The sequence below is a fragment of the Crocodylus siamensis genome, chromosome 9 (assembly GCF_052110815.1).
Source record: "Crocodylus siamensis isolate JL-2025a chromosome 9, ASM5211081v1, whole genome shotgun sequence".
Lineage (NCBI taxonomy): Eukaryota > Metazoa > Chordata > Crocodylia > Crocodylidae > Crocodylus > Crocodylus siamensis.
Window position 1 is genome coordinate 17,786,637 of NC_143403.1, and position 16,354 is coordinate 17,802,990.

The 16,354-nt window shown below is 42.0% G+C and overlaps 1 protein-coding gene across 8 annotated transcripts in view; it reads left to right on the top strand.

Annotated features, from left to right (window-relative positions):
- Nucleotides 1-16,354, top strand: part of ANKRD27 (ankyrin repeat domain 27) — a 77,260-nt gene that overhangs the window by 29,807 nt on the left and 31,099 nt on the right. For 6 of the 8 annotated variants that reach the window (XM_090062374.1, XM_090062380.1, XM_090062377.1 and 3 more), the window contains 8 exons: nt 6,684-6,776; nt 7,937-8,064; nt 9,966-10,048; nt 10,690-10,805; nt 11,580-11,672; nt 12,090-12,287; nt 12,586-12,644; nt 12,742-12,874. In XM_090062374.1, coding sequence (XP_089918500.1) covers nt 6,684-6,776; nt 7,937-8,064; nt 9,966-10,048; nt 10,690-10,805; nt 11,580-11,672; nt 12,090-12,287; nt 12,586-12,644; nt 12,742-12,874 — 903 coding nt within the window. Of the gene's footprint in view, nt 1-6,683; nt 6,777-7,936; nt 8,065-9,965; nt 10,049-10,689; nt 10,806-11,579; nt 11,673-12,089; nt 12,288-12,585; nt 12,646-12,741; nt 12,875-16,354 lie in introns of all 8 variants that reach the window. The other 2 variants (XM_090062379.1, XM_090062381.1) reach the window with 1 other exon arrangement.

Sequence of the window (16,354 nt, forward strand, 5' to 3'; positions counted from 1 at the left end):
GTGTCTTGGCATGAATCGGCTTGGAGTTATGCAGCCAAAACAGTCATTTGTAGGGAAGGGGGCAGGAGAGGGGGAAGCGAGCTTAATTAAAAAACAAACAAACCCAAAAACAAAACAACAAAATCTTTATTCTAGTGCCATAGGGTGTGCAAAATAGTGGTAAAACCTAGGTAGTTGATACTTGATGCTGCAAAAGGCTAGTTAATCACTGTTTCTCTTTCCTATCTGTGAGGTTTTTGCTGATTGTGTAGTATTATCTGACTAGAGAAAAAGCTTTCCCAACTGCCATGTGACAAGCTAGTTCCTTCCCCCCCACATGTGGGTTGTCATCATTTATAACTTACATGAAACTCTTGTCTCTCAACAAAAGCATTGTGGGGGAAGTCGTGCTGAGCTACTTCCCTTGGGGGGTTTCTAGCATTCGTTAGTTCCCCAGATTGCGATCAGCCTAGTACCTGACACCAACTGTAATAAAACACTTGTCAGAGTTTTCATACAGAAGCCTAAGAGTATAACTAAAGTGTCTAGCTTGTAAGGGGCTCTGAGTAGCTATACTTCCAATGGAGCCTTTCCCCAATCACATTCAAGGCTCTAATGCAGCTGAGGGTGTCAAATATTCATCACCTCTGGAAAAAGTGATGCACCTAACTTTAGGTTTTACAAATACTGGTAACTTATCAAGACCTGAGGAAAGGGCTGGTTTAAGTAAGTGATGGGTGGAGTATGGCTAAGCAGCCTTATTAAAAGGCAACTTCTAGTGAACTGTGGAGGCAGCAAACAGAGGAGGAGTTTGCCTAGGGCGGTAATCTTCAACCTGCAATCCATGACCCCCTGGGGGTCTTTAGACTATGTCTAAGGGGTCTGCAAAAGATAACCATGGTCAGAAGTCTGTAAATACTAACACTTACAATTCCGAGGGGTCCAAATTTCCATTAACATTTTTTTAGGGTTCTGCATATGAAAAAAGATTGAAAACCACTGGCCAAGGGAGTTTGTCCTAGTAGGGAGCCAGGGAGTAGGAGATTCTGCATGTGGGTGGAAATATGGGCAAGAGCCCTGGTGCAAGTGCTTGGTATGCAGGTTCCTGTGATGTCTCTCGTCTTTTCTTTTCTCTCTTCTTTCCTCCGCCCCCCCCACTTCTTTTTTTTTCTAAATCCTTACAGTATAGGTGTCTTCCAAGGAGCAAAAGAGGCACGAATGGAGTCTGGATCAGCTGTTGTGCTTGCGTGGGATGTGCCATGTTCATGATCCTCCTGGAGGGTCAGGAACACTTCATCTGCACCAAGTGTAAGCTGGTGTCTGCCCTGGAGGAGAAGATTCACATATTGGAAGCACAGGTATCCATGCTGTATTGTATTCAGGACCAGGAAGATTACTTGGACAAGAATTCCAGAAGGCTTGAGGGGCTGAAGGACAATGAGAGTGGCAGCATGTGACTGAAGAAGGTAGGCCCCCCAGAATTGAAGAGGAGCAGATTAAAGTCAGTAACCACTTCCAAGTACTTTGCAGTGGAGCTGCTGAGGAAGAGGCAGAGGAAAGGACGTCTGCAGGCATGAGGCAGAGGCAGCATCCTAGAGAGCAGGAGGTGCAAGGCCCCAAGGACAAATTTAAGACAGCACAAAGTCTGCCAAAACTTATCCATCCTTCAGACCGTTACCCTTTCCTGCTTATTCACATAAGCACCAGTAATACTGCCAGGAATGACATTCACCAGATCAGAAGAGACTGAGGCTCTTGGCAGGAGCATTAAGGAGCTTGGAGCACAAGTGGTGTTCTCATCGATCCTTCCTGTGGAAGGTAGGGGTCCAGGTGGAGACTGTTGTATCTTGGAAGTGAATGTGTGGCTGATATGGTGTCAACATGAAGGCTTTGGCTGCTTTGGCAATGTTCTTGGGAAGTGGCTGCTATCAAGAGATGGAATCCATCTGACAAGAACAGGGGAGAACATCTTTGGGAATTGTTTGGCCAACCTAGTAAGGCTTTAAACTAGGTTCCATAGGGGATGGTGATCAAAACCCTCCAGCAACAGAGCACATAGTCCAGAGAGGAAAGGACTCAAAGAAGCAACTCAACTTTGGGAAAAGTTCGGAGAGCTATTTGACTGCAACAAGTAGCAAAAAAGAGGAGTGAGGAGGTCAAAATGCAATGCATATATACAAATGCGAGAAGTATGAGGAATAAACGAGATGAGTTGGAAGTAGCACCCTGTGCAAAGAATTGTAATTTGACTGGTGTCACCAAGACTGGGTGGAGATAGGTCTTACGATTGTGATGTGAACATTGAGAGTAGCGGTCTGTTTTGGCAGGACAGGTTTGGGAGAAAAGGTGGTGGTGTTGCCTTGTATGTAATTAAAAAAAAAAAAAAGCCCTGCAAAAAAAACAACCCCCCTCCCCCAAAAACAAAACAAAAACAAACAAAACAAAAAACCCCCGCATACGCTTGTTACCTGGTTCAGGAGAAAGATGACAAAGCAGAACTCATTTCAGTGAAAATGAAATGTGAAAGACGTAGCATCGATATAATCGTGGGCATTCATTATATGCCACCTAATCAGGACGAAGAGGATGATACACCCTTCAAGCAAGTGACACATCTGTCCAAAACCTATGGGATGGTACTGATGGTGGACTTCAGTTTTCCAGACATCTGCTGGAAGACCAATGCAGTCAAACATAAAATGTCATGTCAGTTCTGAGCTTGTGTGGAAGACAACTTTCACTCTCAGAAAGTGGAGGAGATAACTAGGGGATCATCTGTCTTGGATCTAGTCCTGACCAACAAGGAAGAACTGTTGGAGGATGTGAAGATGCCACTGCTGCCTGGGCTATCTAGAAAGGCAGCCCAGCTGCAGAGCCACCATAGACCTGCTTGCACACCTGGGGGTAGTGGGATGCCCCACAGGCTGGATGGTGCCTGGGCTAAGTGGGACTGAGGGACAGCTGCAGGCCAGACAGAGTCCCTCTGTGGGCCAGATTTGACCCACGGGCCCTATTTTGCCAACTCTGGTTCTGTAAGTATGTTGACCAGAAACGAAGGACCAAGAAGGCTGTCAGTCCTCTCTTAACAAGCCATGGGAACTCCTAACTGAAGTTGCAAAGAAGGCGGAGTTACTCAACAGCTACTTTTGCCTCAGTCTTTGCAAAGCACTTAAGCTGCCAGACACCTAATAGGGATGATAAGGGAGGGGGGAGCTGAGGGAGGAGATAACAAAAGAGACGGTCGGAGAGCTTTCATTGGGTCTGAAATGAATTCAAGTCAGCAGGGCTGGATTAACTTCATTCTTCTCTGCCAGTTCCATCAGGACTGCAGAAGATCATTGCTATGGACTCCAAAATCATGAAGTCATGGGAGATGGGTGAAGTACCAGAGGACTGGGAAAGGGCTAACATAGTGACCTTCTTTAAAAAAAAGGCCCGAAGGAAGACCTAGGGAACTACAGATTGTTTAGCCTCACCTCAATACCTGGAGCATATCTTAAGGAAGGTCATCTGCAAGCATCTAGAGGAAGAAGGGCTGATTACAAGCAGTGACCATGTATTTATGAAAAATAGGTTCAAACAAACCTGATCTTCTTTGACAAAGTAATGTGCTTGGGCGGATGAAGGGAATGCTGTGGATATAGTGTATCTGGACTTCAGCAAGGCTTTTGACAAGGTCCACAGTCTCATAAACGAATTGGAGGAACACGGGCTAGATAAAACTACTACAAGGTGGATAGGTAACTGGCTTCATAGCCTCAAGCAAATAGTAATTATTAATGGGTCCATATCTGAATGGCAGGAGGTTTTGAGTGGAGTCTTGCAGGAGTCTGTCCTCTGCCTGGTACTGTTCAGCTCATTCACAGATGATTTGGATGTTGGCATAGCAAGTTTCTTGAGCAAGCTTGTGAATGACACTGAATTGGGAAGGATTGTGAACATGTTGGAGGATGCAAGTGCAGCTCGTAAGGGTCTCAACAGGTTGGAAAGTGGAGCTAGAGCTAACAGGAAGAAGTTCAGTGTGAACAAATGCCAGGTGCTGCACCTTAGGAGGTGGAATCAAAAACACCAGATACAAAATAGGAGACATCTAGTTGGATGGTGGCTTTATGGAAAAGGACTTGGGAGTCTTGTTAAATCACAGACTGAATATAAGTCTTGTGCAGCTGTATTATGCTACAAAGGTGAATGCAATTTTGGGTAGCATCAATAGAAGCATTAGGTACAAGACATGGGAGGTGATAGTGCCTCTCGACTCTGGACTGGTTAGGCCTCATCTGGAGTACTGTGTGTAGTTCTGGGTTCCACATTTTAAAAAGGATGTGGAGAAGTGAGAGAGGGTCCAGAGGCGGGCACCAGAGATGATCGAGGGCTTGGAAGATAAGTCATATGAGGAGATGCTGAAGGAGCTCAGCTTGTGGAAAAGGCACGTAAGAGGGGCGTGATAGTAGTCTTCAAACACTTGAAGGGCTGTGATAAAGAAGAGGGAAAGCACCTTTTCTCTCTTGCTGTAGGGAGGAGGATGCAAACCAATGGCTTGAAGTTACAGCAAGAAGTTTAGATTGGATGTCTGGAAAAACTTCTTTGCTGTTAGAAGAGCGAGGCAGTGGAATAGACTGCCTCAGGAAGTTTTGGACTCTCCATCACTGGAGGTATTCAAGAAGATGCTAAGAGGTTGGACAGCCATTAGTTGGGTTGATCTAAGTGTAGTTATACCTATTTTCTACGCTGGGTATAAAATAGTCCCATACTTCTGGACTTTGCTGATTGCTCCCACCCTATCACCTTTTTCTGCTATACATATCAGGGTGTTTTTAAACCACCCCAGAGGCTTGGATGTTGGCTACAGCTAAGGCTGGGAACTTCTGTTGGGGTGTGCCGATTCTCCTGCCAGGAGCAAAGCTGGAAGTTCCTGGCTAGAGGGTCTTTCTTGCCCTTCAGCTTAGGGTCAGACCATTTGCCATATCTGGGGTCAGGAAGGAATTTTACCCTGTGGTCAGATTGGTATGGACTGTAGGGGTTTTGCCTTCCTTTGTACCAGGGAGCATGGCCCTGTACCCCAGGACCTCTTGAGCAGACCTCTTGACCTATTAGCGACATTTTACAGAAGCAGGACACTGGCTGCCATGGTTCCCTTGCTTTACTTGTGGCAGGTTAGGGTCTTAGGTCTGTGTTGTGTTGAGGCTGAGGATAGTCTTGTGCAGAGTTTTTAAATTATAGTTGCAGGGGTTAGACTAGATGACCTCCCTTCCAGCCCTACTTCTTAATGACTGACTTTTTTTGCTTTATGTACTCCAAACAAAACTATCGAATTAGGTCAGTCACAGCTTCCAGTCTCACCTTCTAATATTGAGCTGTTAAGTGTGTATTGGCTTGGTTTTCCATTTTACTTCAGTAGTGCAAAAAATGAAAGAACTATTCCATGCATAGCCAAATTCAAGAGTACAACTAGAGATCAAAACCAGATAAGCTCTCAGAACATATAATGCTTTAAAAAATGTGTGTGGTAAATTCATAATTAAACAATATTAAAGAGTGTGCAGAAAAGGAGAGCTTATATATGTATAAGTAGATCTGTAGACTGACCAGTGAAGTTGTGAGGAAAGTGCTCTTATTAGGATAATAAGAGGATTTTCAGTTGGCATGGATAATAGGGCTTGCACCTTTCTTATTCAAAGTTAACTGTAAAAGCCTTGAACAGCAATGGTTGTTCAAGTTTTTGTCCAAAAACTTTATATATCCGCATTTTTTTAATTAAGTGAAACCTTGCCTATAATCAAAATACCTAGAAGAAGAACTCTAGTTTTGTCTCTGTGAAACTCTTGCGATAGATTTATTGCCGGTGTTAGCTTTGGAAAGGAAGTTCAAGGGACTTTCTCTACAAGATGGGCCATGTTAACTTCAAAGCTTTAGGGATCTTAGTTCCCAGAAAACCTCTCTAGACTCTTTATGTTCCAGGACCATCAGGGTGCTTGAGTGATCCTGCATTTGTTTTCTCTCAGTTGATTTTCAGAAGCTTTGCTTTGACACGTGGCACACAGTTGCATCCAGTGTTTTGAGATTTTGGATGGTAAAAAAAATGGGTCTTACTATCTGTCATTAGAAGTAGATTTGGCAGGTTTGGACTGTTGTCTGTATGACCCAGTAAGGCCCGAAGAGTCCAGCATGGTTCTGATTCTCTTCCTGATTTGGGGGTAGTTCGACTTTAGTAATCGCTACTTGGCCTCTTGAAGGCTCAGATCAAGTGTAGTTGGCAGCAGGCACTTCTGATTCAGGGCTGGTTTTAAAGCGTGTCAGTGTGCTTATGTTTTATGTGAAGCTTGATTTTATTTTATTATATTTATTTTTGTGGACACTATTTCAGCAACTTTAAAACCACGATCCTTTGTTTTCACCTCTGGAAAAAAGATTGCACTTTATAGAAACAGATGTGTTGGTAGTTGCTAAGATGTGCTAAATGGACTAACATCCAGTAAGTTGCTAGTGAGACTTATAATTAAGGAAAGTTTTTTTTCAGATCTAGCCACTTGTGTATGTATAAAATTCATTGGTATACATCTTTTTAAGTATTACATTATATATTTAGGACTGAATCTATGATGTACAAATAAGAGCTGATATCTATTCAAAAAGCAAGTTTTTATAACATTTCCTTTATATGTTATCCGTGAAATATGTTTTTGAAACATCTTGTTTATTTCCAGGAATCCGAGGGGTTTAATGAGAAGTTGTTGTTGAAACAAAAAATGAACTTGCTGTCTCAGATGTCCACTACTCCAATAGATTGCTTCTTCAAGGTGAACAATTTTCACGGGATAACTTTGCATGCATATACATCTGTGTGTATTTGTTACATGGACATGCTTCTGTCATAGAGATACTATTTTCTAAAATATAATACGCGAGAGCTGTCCAACTTCTAAGCCCCTCAGAGGCTTAGAAGCTGGAGTGTCACACCAGTGAGGGCTGCATGCTGCATGGACTGTACCAGGTGAGCTACAGGCTTTTGGGCCACATGGATGCTCCCCCACATACCTGCAAAGGAACCTTACACCACCGCTACTCCATGGGGTTATAATCTGTACCCTGTGCTCAACCTGGACTCGCTGTATGCTTCTTACAGTGCACCTTACTGGTGGTGCAGCCAGAACAATTGGGAGTGGCAACTGGGTGAAAGCCTGGGAGCTGCATGTTGACCCCTAGCAGGCCACATGTGGCCTATGGGACAGTCCCTGTAACATACTAATTGTTTTATAATGCTGCTTATATGGCCCTCTGGAAGTCAAAGTACATCAAACTACAAAAATGTGTTTGAGCAATCAGTCCAATGTACTTCTGTGCCAAAAACTTCTAATCTGAGAATGTGGTTTTACTAATAGTAGCATAGGTTCTAGAGATGTAGAAATGCAGAGACAAAATAGTACCATTTAGAGATGCACTGAGAGAGAGAGATTATGCCAGCAGTTGTTTGCTTATCAAAGCTTTGAGACTTAAAATTAAGATGGTTTTCTGAAAAAATCTGAAGTTCAGTCACCTTGCAGCTCCTCAATATTATACATTACTTTATCTAATTATAATTTTTTTACTGTGCAAAGGCACAAAGCAGAGCTACTAATTATATGCATTTGGAGTTGCAGCTAGACACTTTTTTAGTAATTTTACAGTAAAGTATCTATACAGAGAGGCAGTATCAATTTTGTGACTGAGTCTGAAAGAAAGCAGGAACATTTGTTTAAATTTTTTATGGAAAGCAAAGCAAATCAGGATCAAAACTAATTGCTCTTCATACCAGATATTGGTTTGGAAGTTGCATGCCACAGCACTGTTCAGCTTTGCACCAATGCTTTCTCATGCTTGCAGAGTGGTCTTTCATGATTGGTTACTTTGATATATGACATGGTGGTTTTAAAGCTTTCTTAGACCAGTTTGTTCTGTTTTCCCCCTTGGCTTTTTGCAGCACATTGCTTCAGGTAACCAGGAAGAAGTGGAGCGATTATTAAGTCAAGGCGACAGTGATAACGACACTGTACAGAAAATGTGCCACCCACTCTGTTTCTGTGACAAATGTGAGAAGCTAGTTTCTGGGTAAGGGCACTCTATCTCCATACAAAAAGCTTTTCGATATCTTTGTTCTAGGATTTGCCTTGAGAATCCCTTGAGGGTAATGCTGACAGGTGCGGTGCTTATTCTGGAAAATTCTTCTGATGGAAGAGCATGTTTATTTTAGGATTTGATTAGGAGCTATGCATTTATGTGAGTTGAGAGAAAATACTAGGCGTGCACTGATAGAGATTTTGGGGGCCAATGCTGATAGCCAACTTCTAAGGAGGCATATCAGCGGATATCAATCCGATTTCCAATATGCAGCCTAGCAGCTTGAAGAGTAGTGTACGGCTGGTAAGTCTGCTGTGGTGGAAGGGGAGGAGGAAGAGAAGGGATATAGGGGAGAGGGGGTGCAGAATGAGGCCTCTGCGGTGAGGGAGGGAGTGGGGCTGAGGTAGGGGCTGGGTGCAGGATGGAGTTGTGGCTTGTCCAGGGGACTTGGGGAGGAGGAGTGGCTTCTGCTTTTGCACACCCAGTGAGGCCATGGGGGGCGGGGGTGGTGCCCATGGGCCTGTGCGGGGCAGGGTGGGCTGTAGCTGTGGGCTGGGGCCATGGCTGTGCCAGGCTCTTCCTGATAGGGGCTGGGCTGGGCTGGGCTGTGCTCAGGGTGGGTGGTGGTGGTGCTGGGAGTAGGTCTGTGGGGGGGGCTGCAGCCACCTGAAAATTTGCCGTAGCCCCCTCCCAGCACAGCCACCACTGGGATGAGCCTGGTGCGGTCCTGGCCCCAGCCCACAGTGGTAGCCTGCCTTGCCCCATGCAGATCTAGGGGCACCTCCCCCCCCCACACACCTTCCCAGGGTGCAAGCAGCAGTGGGAGCCACCCCCCATCCCCTCTGTATGAGCCGCACCTCTGACCTGCGCCCAGCCACGCCCCGGCTGGGCAGCACCTGCCCCAGCACCAACCTCACTCCCTCCCTTACTGTGGGGGCCTTGATCTGGCCCACCCCTGCTCAGTGTCCCTTCTCCCCCACTCCCCTTTAACCACAACAGATTTACCAGCTGGACACAGCTCTCCATGGTGCCTGGCTATGCTTTTTGCCGCCTATGTGTTGTGCTGCGGTTGCATACATGCACGGGGCATTTATCAGCGATGTAATTGGCCACGTCAGGCTGATTTTCTGATGCAGTCAATTTTCTTTATATTGGTGCTGATCTGATATCAGAATGATGTATTGGTGCACCTCTAGAAAACTTGTCTCAGAATTACTCAAGAACTTGAATAGGAAAGTACAGTTAAATCTCTGTTATCCAGCATCCCCTGGGAATGGGGGATGCCAGTTAACAAAATATGCCAGTTAATTGAATGACCCTGGCCACTGCTTCTCCTGCCGTATCTGGGGTGTCCCTCTGCCCCTCCCGCAGCATCGCTGCCCATGCTGTGGGCCCCGCAGGACAGGGAGGCAGGTCCTGCACAGCCCCATGCGGCCTGTTATGCCTCTGGACCATGGGGGCTCGGCAGCGCAGGCTGCTTTGTGCTGGGCCATGGGACTTGGAGAAACCGGTGGGCACTTCCAGTTTCACTTTATCTTACAAGCCGGCATGCCAGTTAGTAGAGCATGCCAGCTTGTAAGATGCCAGATAGCGCAGCTTTTACTGTAACAAAAAGCCTGGAGTTCAGAAAACTTAGAGAAGGATGCAGTATGCCCTCCTTTGGACATGTTTGGACTTGTCACAAACCTGTCTTGTATTTTTCATCCAAAAGAATAGATATCTATTTTTTTTTTTTTTTGCTGATCAAGAAACAACTAGAATAATCATTATTAACGAGAAATGGTAGATGACAAAAAGTATGAAACCTGTTTTACTCCACATGCACACAAACATTTTCTCCAGTACCTGTTGTGTGTTAACTTCAAGTTTTCGAAAACTATCTTGTTTTATAGGAAGTTGAATGACCCTTCCATTGTCACTCCGTTTTCCAGAGATGACCGGGGATACACGCCACTTCATATAGCTGCTATTTACGGTAAATGTTGCCATCTTGCATAACACTTTCCTTTGTGGGACAGAGAAACAGGAATCCTGGTCCAGACTGAAGCCTTGTTGTTGCTTATTTGCTTTTGCCTTGGCTGTCACAATGGCTTTTTTCCAGGCAGCCAGGTAGGTTACCTAGTATCATTATGTTCTGTTAATTAATTGACAGGGTGTGAAGCAAGTCTTTCTGCATCCTGTTCTTTACATCAGCAGCTATACCATCCTGCCTCTTTTAATATAGGTCATGGTACTGACCTCAGAATTGTAAGCAGATACATTAATCTACTCAGCAGGTTTTTTAATCTGCTCTTCTTTCTTTGTGTTGCCCTTGACTTCCATGTTGCATGTAGCAGGGGCAGAGTACTTTGTGCAACATCAGTTTACTTTTTATTCCTTTCTCACCTTCAAGATAGAGATAAAGTTTGCAACTGAAGACCCTCTTACTGTAACCTTGACTCATTTGCATTAAATTGAAATTATCCATTCTAAAGAGCGAATGTCAAGAAAGTGAATATGCAGTGGACACAGTAATGCATAATAGGATTGGAAGTTCACATTTTAATTTTGAAGGTTAACTTTTGTCTTGTGAAGATGTTTGCTTCCCAGTTTTTAATCACCATATATTTTCCATAGGGCAAGCATCATTAGTTGACTTACTAGTTTCCAAAGGAGCTGTGGTCAACGCTATGGATTACCATGGTTCAACACCACTTCATCTTGCCTGCCAGAAAGGATATCAAAATATTACTGTAAGCATGTAAAGATGTAATCTAACTGTTTTAAAAATATATGAAATAGAACTAAAAACAAGTAATCCATGATAACATGTGCCTCTAACTGTTGTTGGTTTATTCATACCATTGTTCAAAAATGCTAAGGCTTGTTGTAATAACTGTGTGCTGTCACAGTTGAGGATTTTGTTCAGTATTTTAATTAAACAATTGAGCACTTTAAAAAAATATGAAATTCTGGAGCTATAATCCAGATGTTAACGTTTTTCTGGGCAGCAAAGCTTTGTTGGTTTCTGTCTGTCCCAGTTGTTCACTGTACATGCATGATCTTTCAATACTTTTTTCATACAGGTGTCTAATATACAGTACAGACTGATAGAACAGTGGAATCTGCTCTGCATTGATTCTGAAAAGCTGTTGTAATCACTTAATTCAACCTACTGTCTTTACCTGTATACATTTATACCCAGAAAGAATATTGTGTAACTTTCTGTGTTATCTGTGCTTCAGTTTCTCACTACAGTGTGTGATTTAAAGTCTGTTTACAGCCACAACTCTGAATTTTTTAAACAGTGTGTGACAAGAAGCTTTCATTTGGTTCAGGGGCTAAGAAAAAATAGAGTAATAAAGCCAAAGGCAGTTATCATTAGTTACTTTTTTAAAGCAGAAAAGATGTAGCTCTGTTTTACTAAATTTGTTCATTATCTTAGAAACCTAAAGGGGACTACAACAGTAGTAGTTATTGGTCCTTTAATTTTTGGTTACTTAGATGTATACATTTTCTCTCTTAAGCTTCTCTTGTTGCACTATAAGGCAAGTACAGATGTTCAAGACAATAACGGCAATACACCACTTCATTTAGCCTGCACTTATGGTCATGAGGATGTAAGTATTTTTTTTATTACAAACTAAATGGATGTTCTAATAGGATTATGGCATGTAATTAAATTATGATACCTATTTGTATAAAATCTATTTATTTAAAAAGGCAACTTATTTCACATTATAAACTAGGAGACTATTGGTCCTAGAAACTATCAGTCCATGGTAGTTTCTTTAGTGTTGGTGCCCATTAAAATTGGGGGTGCTGATTTTAACAACAAAGCCTATTTGTTTGAGCCTTTTGTATTTATTTATGTATTGTGGAGCTTTTTGTTTAATGACATTGGGCCATAAAAGCCTATCCCATAGAGAATGGATTACAGGAGCTGCAGTAAAACAGGCATAAAACAGGGGTTGCACATGTTGTGTAGACTAAGAATCAGAGCGAGAGTTCACTGGTGGCTTTCTTTTCCTTTCCAGTGTGTCAAGGCTTTAGTCTACTATGATGTACACTCCTGTAAATTAGATATTGGTAATGAAAAAGGAGATACTCCCCTCCACATAGCAGCTCGCTGGGGCTATCAAGGCATCATAGAAGTGCTGCTGCAGAATGGAGCCAACCCAAATATTCAAAACCGGATGAAAGAAACTTCTCTCCAGTGTGCACTGAATTCCAAGGTATGCTTCCTTATCTGCTAGCTGGAGCTTTTAAAATGCATTTGCATAGTGGGTAGTTGTATTTCATGCTTAATTGTTAATGAGATTTGTGGCTTGGTACTTGGGGGAAAAAAAAACAACAAAAAAACCCCTTTACCATTAAAAGAAGGAAAGTTGGTTTTTACATTGCAAGTGAGTTGGGAGTCTGTCTTTTAATACAGCGCATAAATATTGTAGATTGGTGCTCTTGCTAATATGAAGTTATCAAGTAGTTTGTTTTGGGCATTATATTTATGGCATGTCTTTAATTTTTATGCAGATTTTATCATTGATGGAATTAAACTATCTAACATTTGAAAGGGGACAAACTGCTTCTGAGGTAACAAACAGAATGAGCCACTGGTCTTCTTTTTTGCATACTTTTTTAGCAGTTTACATTATTAGATTAAACCTTCCTGCTTGCTTTGTTTTTATGGACTGATTTAAAGTCACCAGTTAGGTCTCCTCGGTGTTCAGTGGACATCATTAGCAGAGAGTCATCTATCTCAAGTTTGTCATCGCCAAGTGCAGATACAAGACAAGAAGAAATTAAAAATAATTACAAAGAGGTAAGAGTAGTAAAAGTTTAGCATTTAGTAATGCAAAGGTACATGTTTTGTGCAGTGTCATTTTAAACTGCTTCCTCAAATATGGTTGCCTGGGACAGCAAAGTAACAGCAAGCAGCAAGAATAGACAAGTCCCTATTAATAAATGAAGGGACAGATTCAGGAACAGATGGTGTTAAATTACATTTTCCCCCTCTGTTTTTCTTTTTGTGTCAGAAAAGTGCTCTTTGGTTTTGCCATTCTGTGTATGAATATGCCCAACTGTTGTTTTCTGCCATGTGTATGGAAGTCCATTCTTCTAGATTACTAGGTCTTCCCTAATGATGGCTGATGTCTTGGAGCCTTCAATCTGATTTATTTTTAGAGATCAGAATAAGCATTTCATAGAGAAACTATTCTTCATATGTCCATCTGGCCCTCTGCACCTGAGAAGATGAATCCCAGCTCTTTTCTATTTAAATGCATGGTAGCTTTCAAACTCTGAAGATGATCCAGTGCGGGGGTGGGAAAAATTTCATTGTCCTTAGTTCTTTGCTGAGCATCAGGAATTAGAGAAGATTCTTTAGACACTAAAATCTTTTTAGGGCTGTTTAAAAAGTGGGAATATTTTTGTGCACAGGAGCAACAAGAGTAGAACTTCCCTTTGGATGGGAGGAGGTTGCCTATGGAGGCAGGATGTGTCCATGGATGTACACACATGTGTACACAGGCAGCATAATAGCTGCTATGGCAGGAAGTAGAAAGCAGAGGAGCAGCTTGGTCAGGGAGCAGATAGCTGACCAGCAGATTGGGTAAAGAAAAGGGATTGGAGTGGCATTTGGGGAGGGTGTAGAGCTAACTCATGGCCCACCTGCCAAGAAGGTTGGCCCCCACTGTACTATATATAAATATATGTATGTATGTGTCTGTGTGTTTGTTATATATAATGTGCATGGGGTGTGTATGTATATATGTGTGTGTATGTACATATACATACATATACATATACATGAAATGTATCCTCTCCTGATTTATGCAAGTCTAATACAACTTTGAATTTAAGATGACACCCCACCCCCCAGTAATTAGATTCTATACAGGGAAAATATATACATTTATTTTAGTTTTCCCTGTATAGAATCTAATTACAGTGATATTAAATTTGACCCCCACATGACTACACCCTAGCGCTTCTCCCCTTGGTATTATGCCCTTGCTGCCTGGCTCCCTCACCTGGCCCTCTCCTGCTGCTTGCCCCTGCCCCACCTTGTCTGCTGCACCTTATGCATTGACCTTGTCCAGCTCTAGTCTACCCAAAATGACCTCTCTGACCAGGTCACTCTGAGCTTCCCATTTGTCTTTCCTTCACTTGCACATCAAGTCTGTTCTTGTCATTATCCTCTCAAATCCTGCTTCTTGTTGCTGTGTCTTTATTTGTTTCTCCTATTCCTATGTTCGTTCCAACCCAGGCTTCTCAATACTTTTGTTTCCTTCCACATACTGAAGTAAACCTTTGATTTGTTCTAATCTATTCTCAAAACACGTATCCTAGGAAGCTCTTAGGCAATAACATGAAAGCATCAAGTACATCTAGGAAAGGATAATTCACAATGTGGTGGTATCAGTGTTGTCTGAGTTTAAAGTGTGCGTATATGTGTGTCTGAGCAAGCACACTCTTCTGCATTTAATTAGCACTAAGATCCTTGGTGCAGGGACTACATCTCTGTTTGTACAGAGCAAAGCACAGTAACAATGCTTCATAAATAAGGCATTATTCACAAAAATGATCACCTAATAGCAGATTGAGGATTTGATTCTCCTTAAAGAGACAAATTAATCATTCCCTGAATATTGAGTCTGTAATGTAGTTGAAACCACAGGAAAAGATTATTAACAGCTTATACTTAGATCCTTGGGGTTGTGACCTCTTTCTGTAATCCAATATTATCTCATTATCACTTGCCAAGTTTCACCTAGGCTTATTGCTCTTATTCTTACCAATCAAGAAAACAAGGGTCTAATCCTGCAGCTTCTCCATGTGGGGAGGTGCCTCTGGAGTTCAGGTGAGACTGGAAACTAGCAGGAGGAGCTCTCTGGATATTACATGGTCTAAGGAGAAGTCATACAGTTTTTATTAATCCACACTTCTGGCTGTTGAATAGCTGACAATCCAGTAATTCAGTACAAAGAGATCTCTTTGGTATTGTATGCTAGTGACTTGGCTGTGGCATCTTTATACTTTGGAAAAGAAAGATTAGTAAAGGGAGAGGCTAATACATTTGTAAGTGGCTCTTGAGATTAATTGCAATTTGCAAAATCATTACAACTTTCATTAATGAATCCTGAAAATGCCACACAACAAATGCTAATACTCCTTCAACTGAGGGGTACTGTGGAAGCATAAGAATCAACACGCTTTAACAGAGGGACACTAGAGAGCTGTATGTCATTTCCCATTGTAAGGCATTTTTCATACAGTCATAACATCTGACTGGCAGTTATCATGATGTGATTTAGCTTCTTAGGTAGAGTTGGGCCCAGATTTAATGGGAAAGTAAACAAAGTAACATTTACAGATCCCCATCCAGCTCACCATCCACCCTACTGCCTACCCAAATGTCCAATTTTATGGTAAAATCCCCTCAATTGTTTTATGAGGCTTGTCAGCTTTGGTGATATCATCCACTATCACTCTGTATGCAGTGCGGAGTACTAAAATAATGAAGACAAAGCAGGAGCAAAAGATGCAGTAAAGCTTTTCTGCATTATACAAAACTCCTAGCTTATGGTATTAGGTAATATGTTGGCAAAATGCCTGATTCCTGCCTACACTGGGTTTCACTCTTGCTACACATGGAGTTGCTATGATGTGGGATTGTAACTGCAAAATTTTCTAGCATAGCTGGAGCTTTTAGGAATTTAAGGTGAACTATTACCAATAGCCACACATGGGGTTACAGATGGTATTCTGGAAGGGGTAGTGTGGAAACTTCTTCCAATCACTAGCTCTTTCTAGTGCTTTTCTGTAAAGATTCTATCATTTATTCTACTACCCCAATGGCAACATCTCACTGGTGGAGGTAAAAGAAACATTCTGTAAGTACGGGTCTAATTCATATTATTGTGGGTTTTTTATCAATTTACTTGCATTAAGTAGTTAGGAAGTTTATACCCGAGTCAAAGGTTTGCTATAAGTGTTTCATAATATATGTAGTAATTATACTTGTGTGTATTTGTACATGTTATTAATTTAAAACCAGTTTTTGTTCTGCCAACTTTTGCAACTCCAGAACTGGAATGCTATGCTAGGGTGTGAGACTCAGAAAGGAACAAATTGACTAGTCTACATTTTGTTATGAAGCTGTTCGTAATACAAGGGAGAAAAGCGTTAAGAAAAAAAAAAGACATTTAACACTGGTCGAAGTTCTGTAATAGTCCAAATTAAACTAAATTATAATAGAAGGTAACGTTCATAATGTAGGTAAAGAGATTTTATTTGTAGT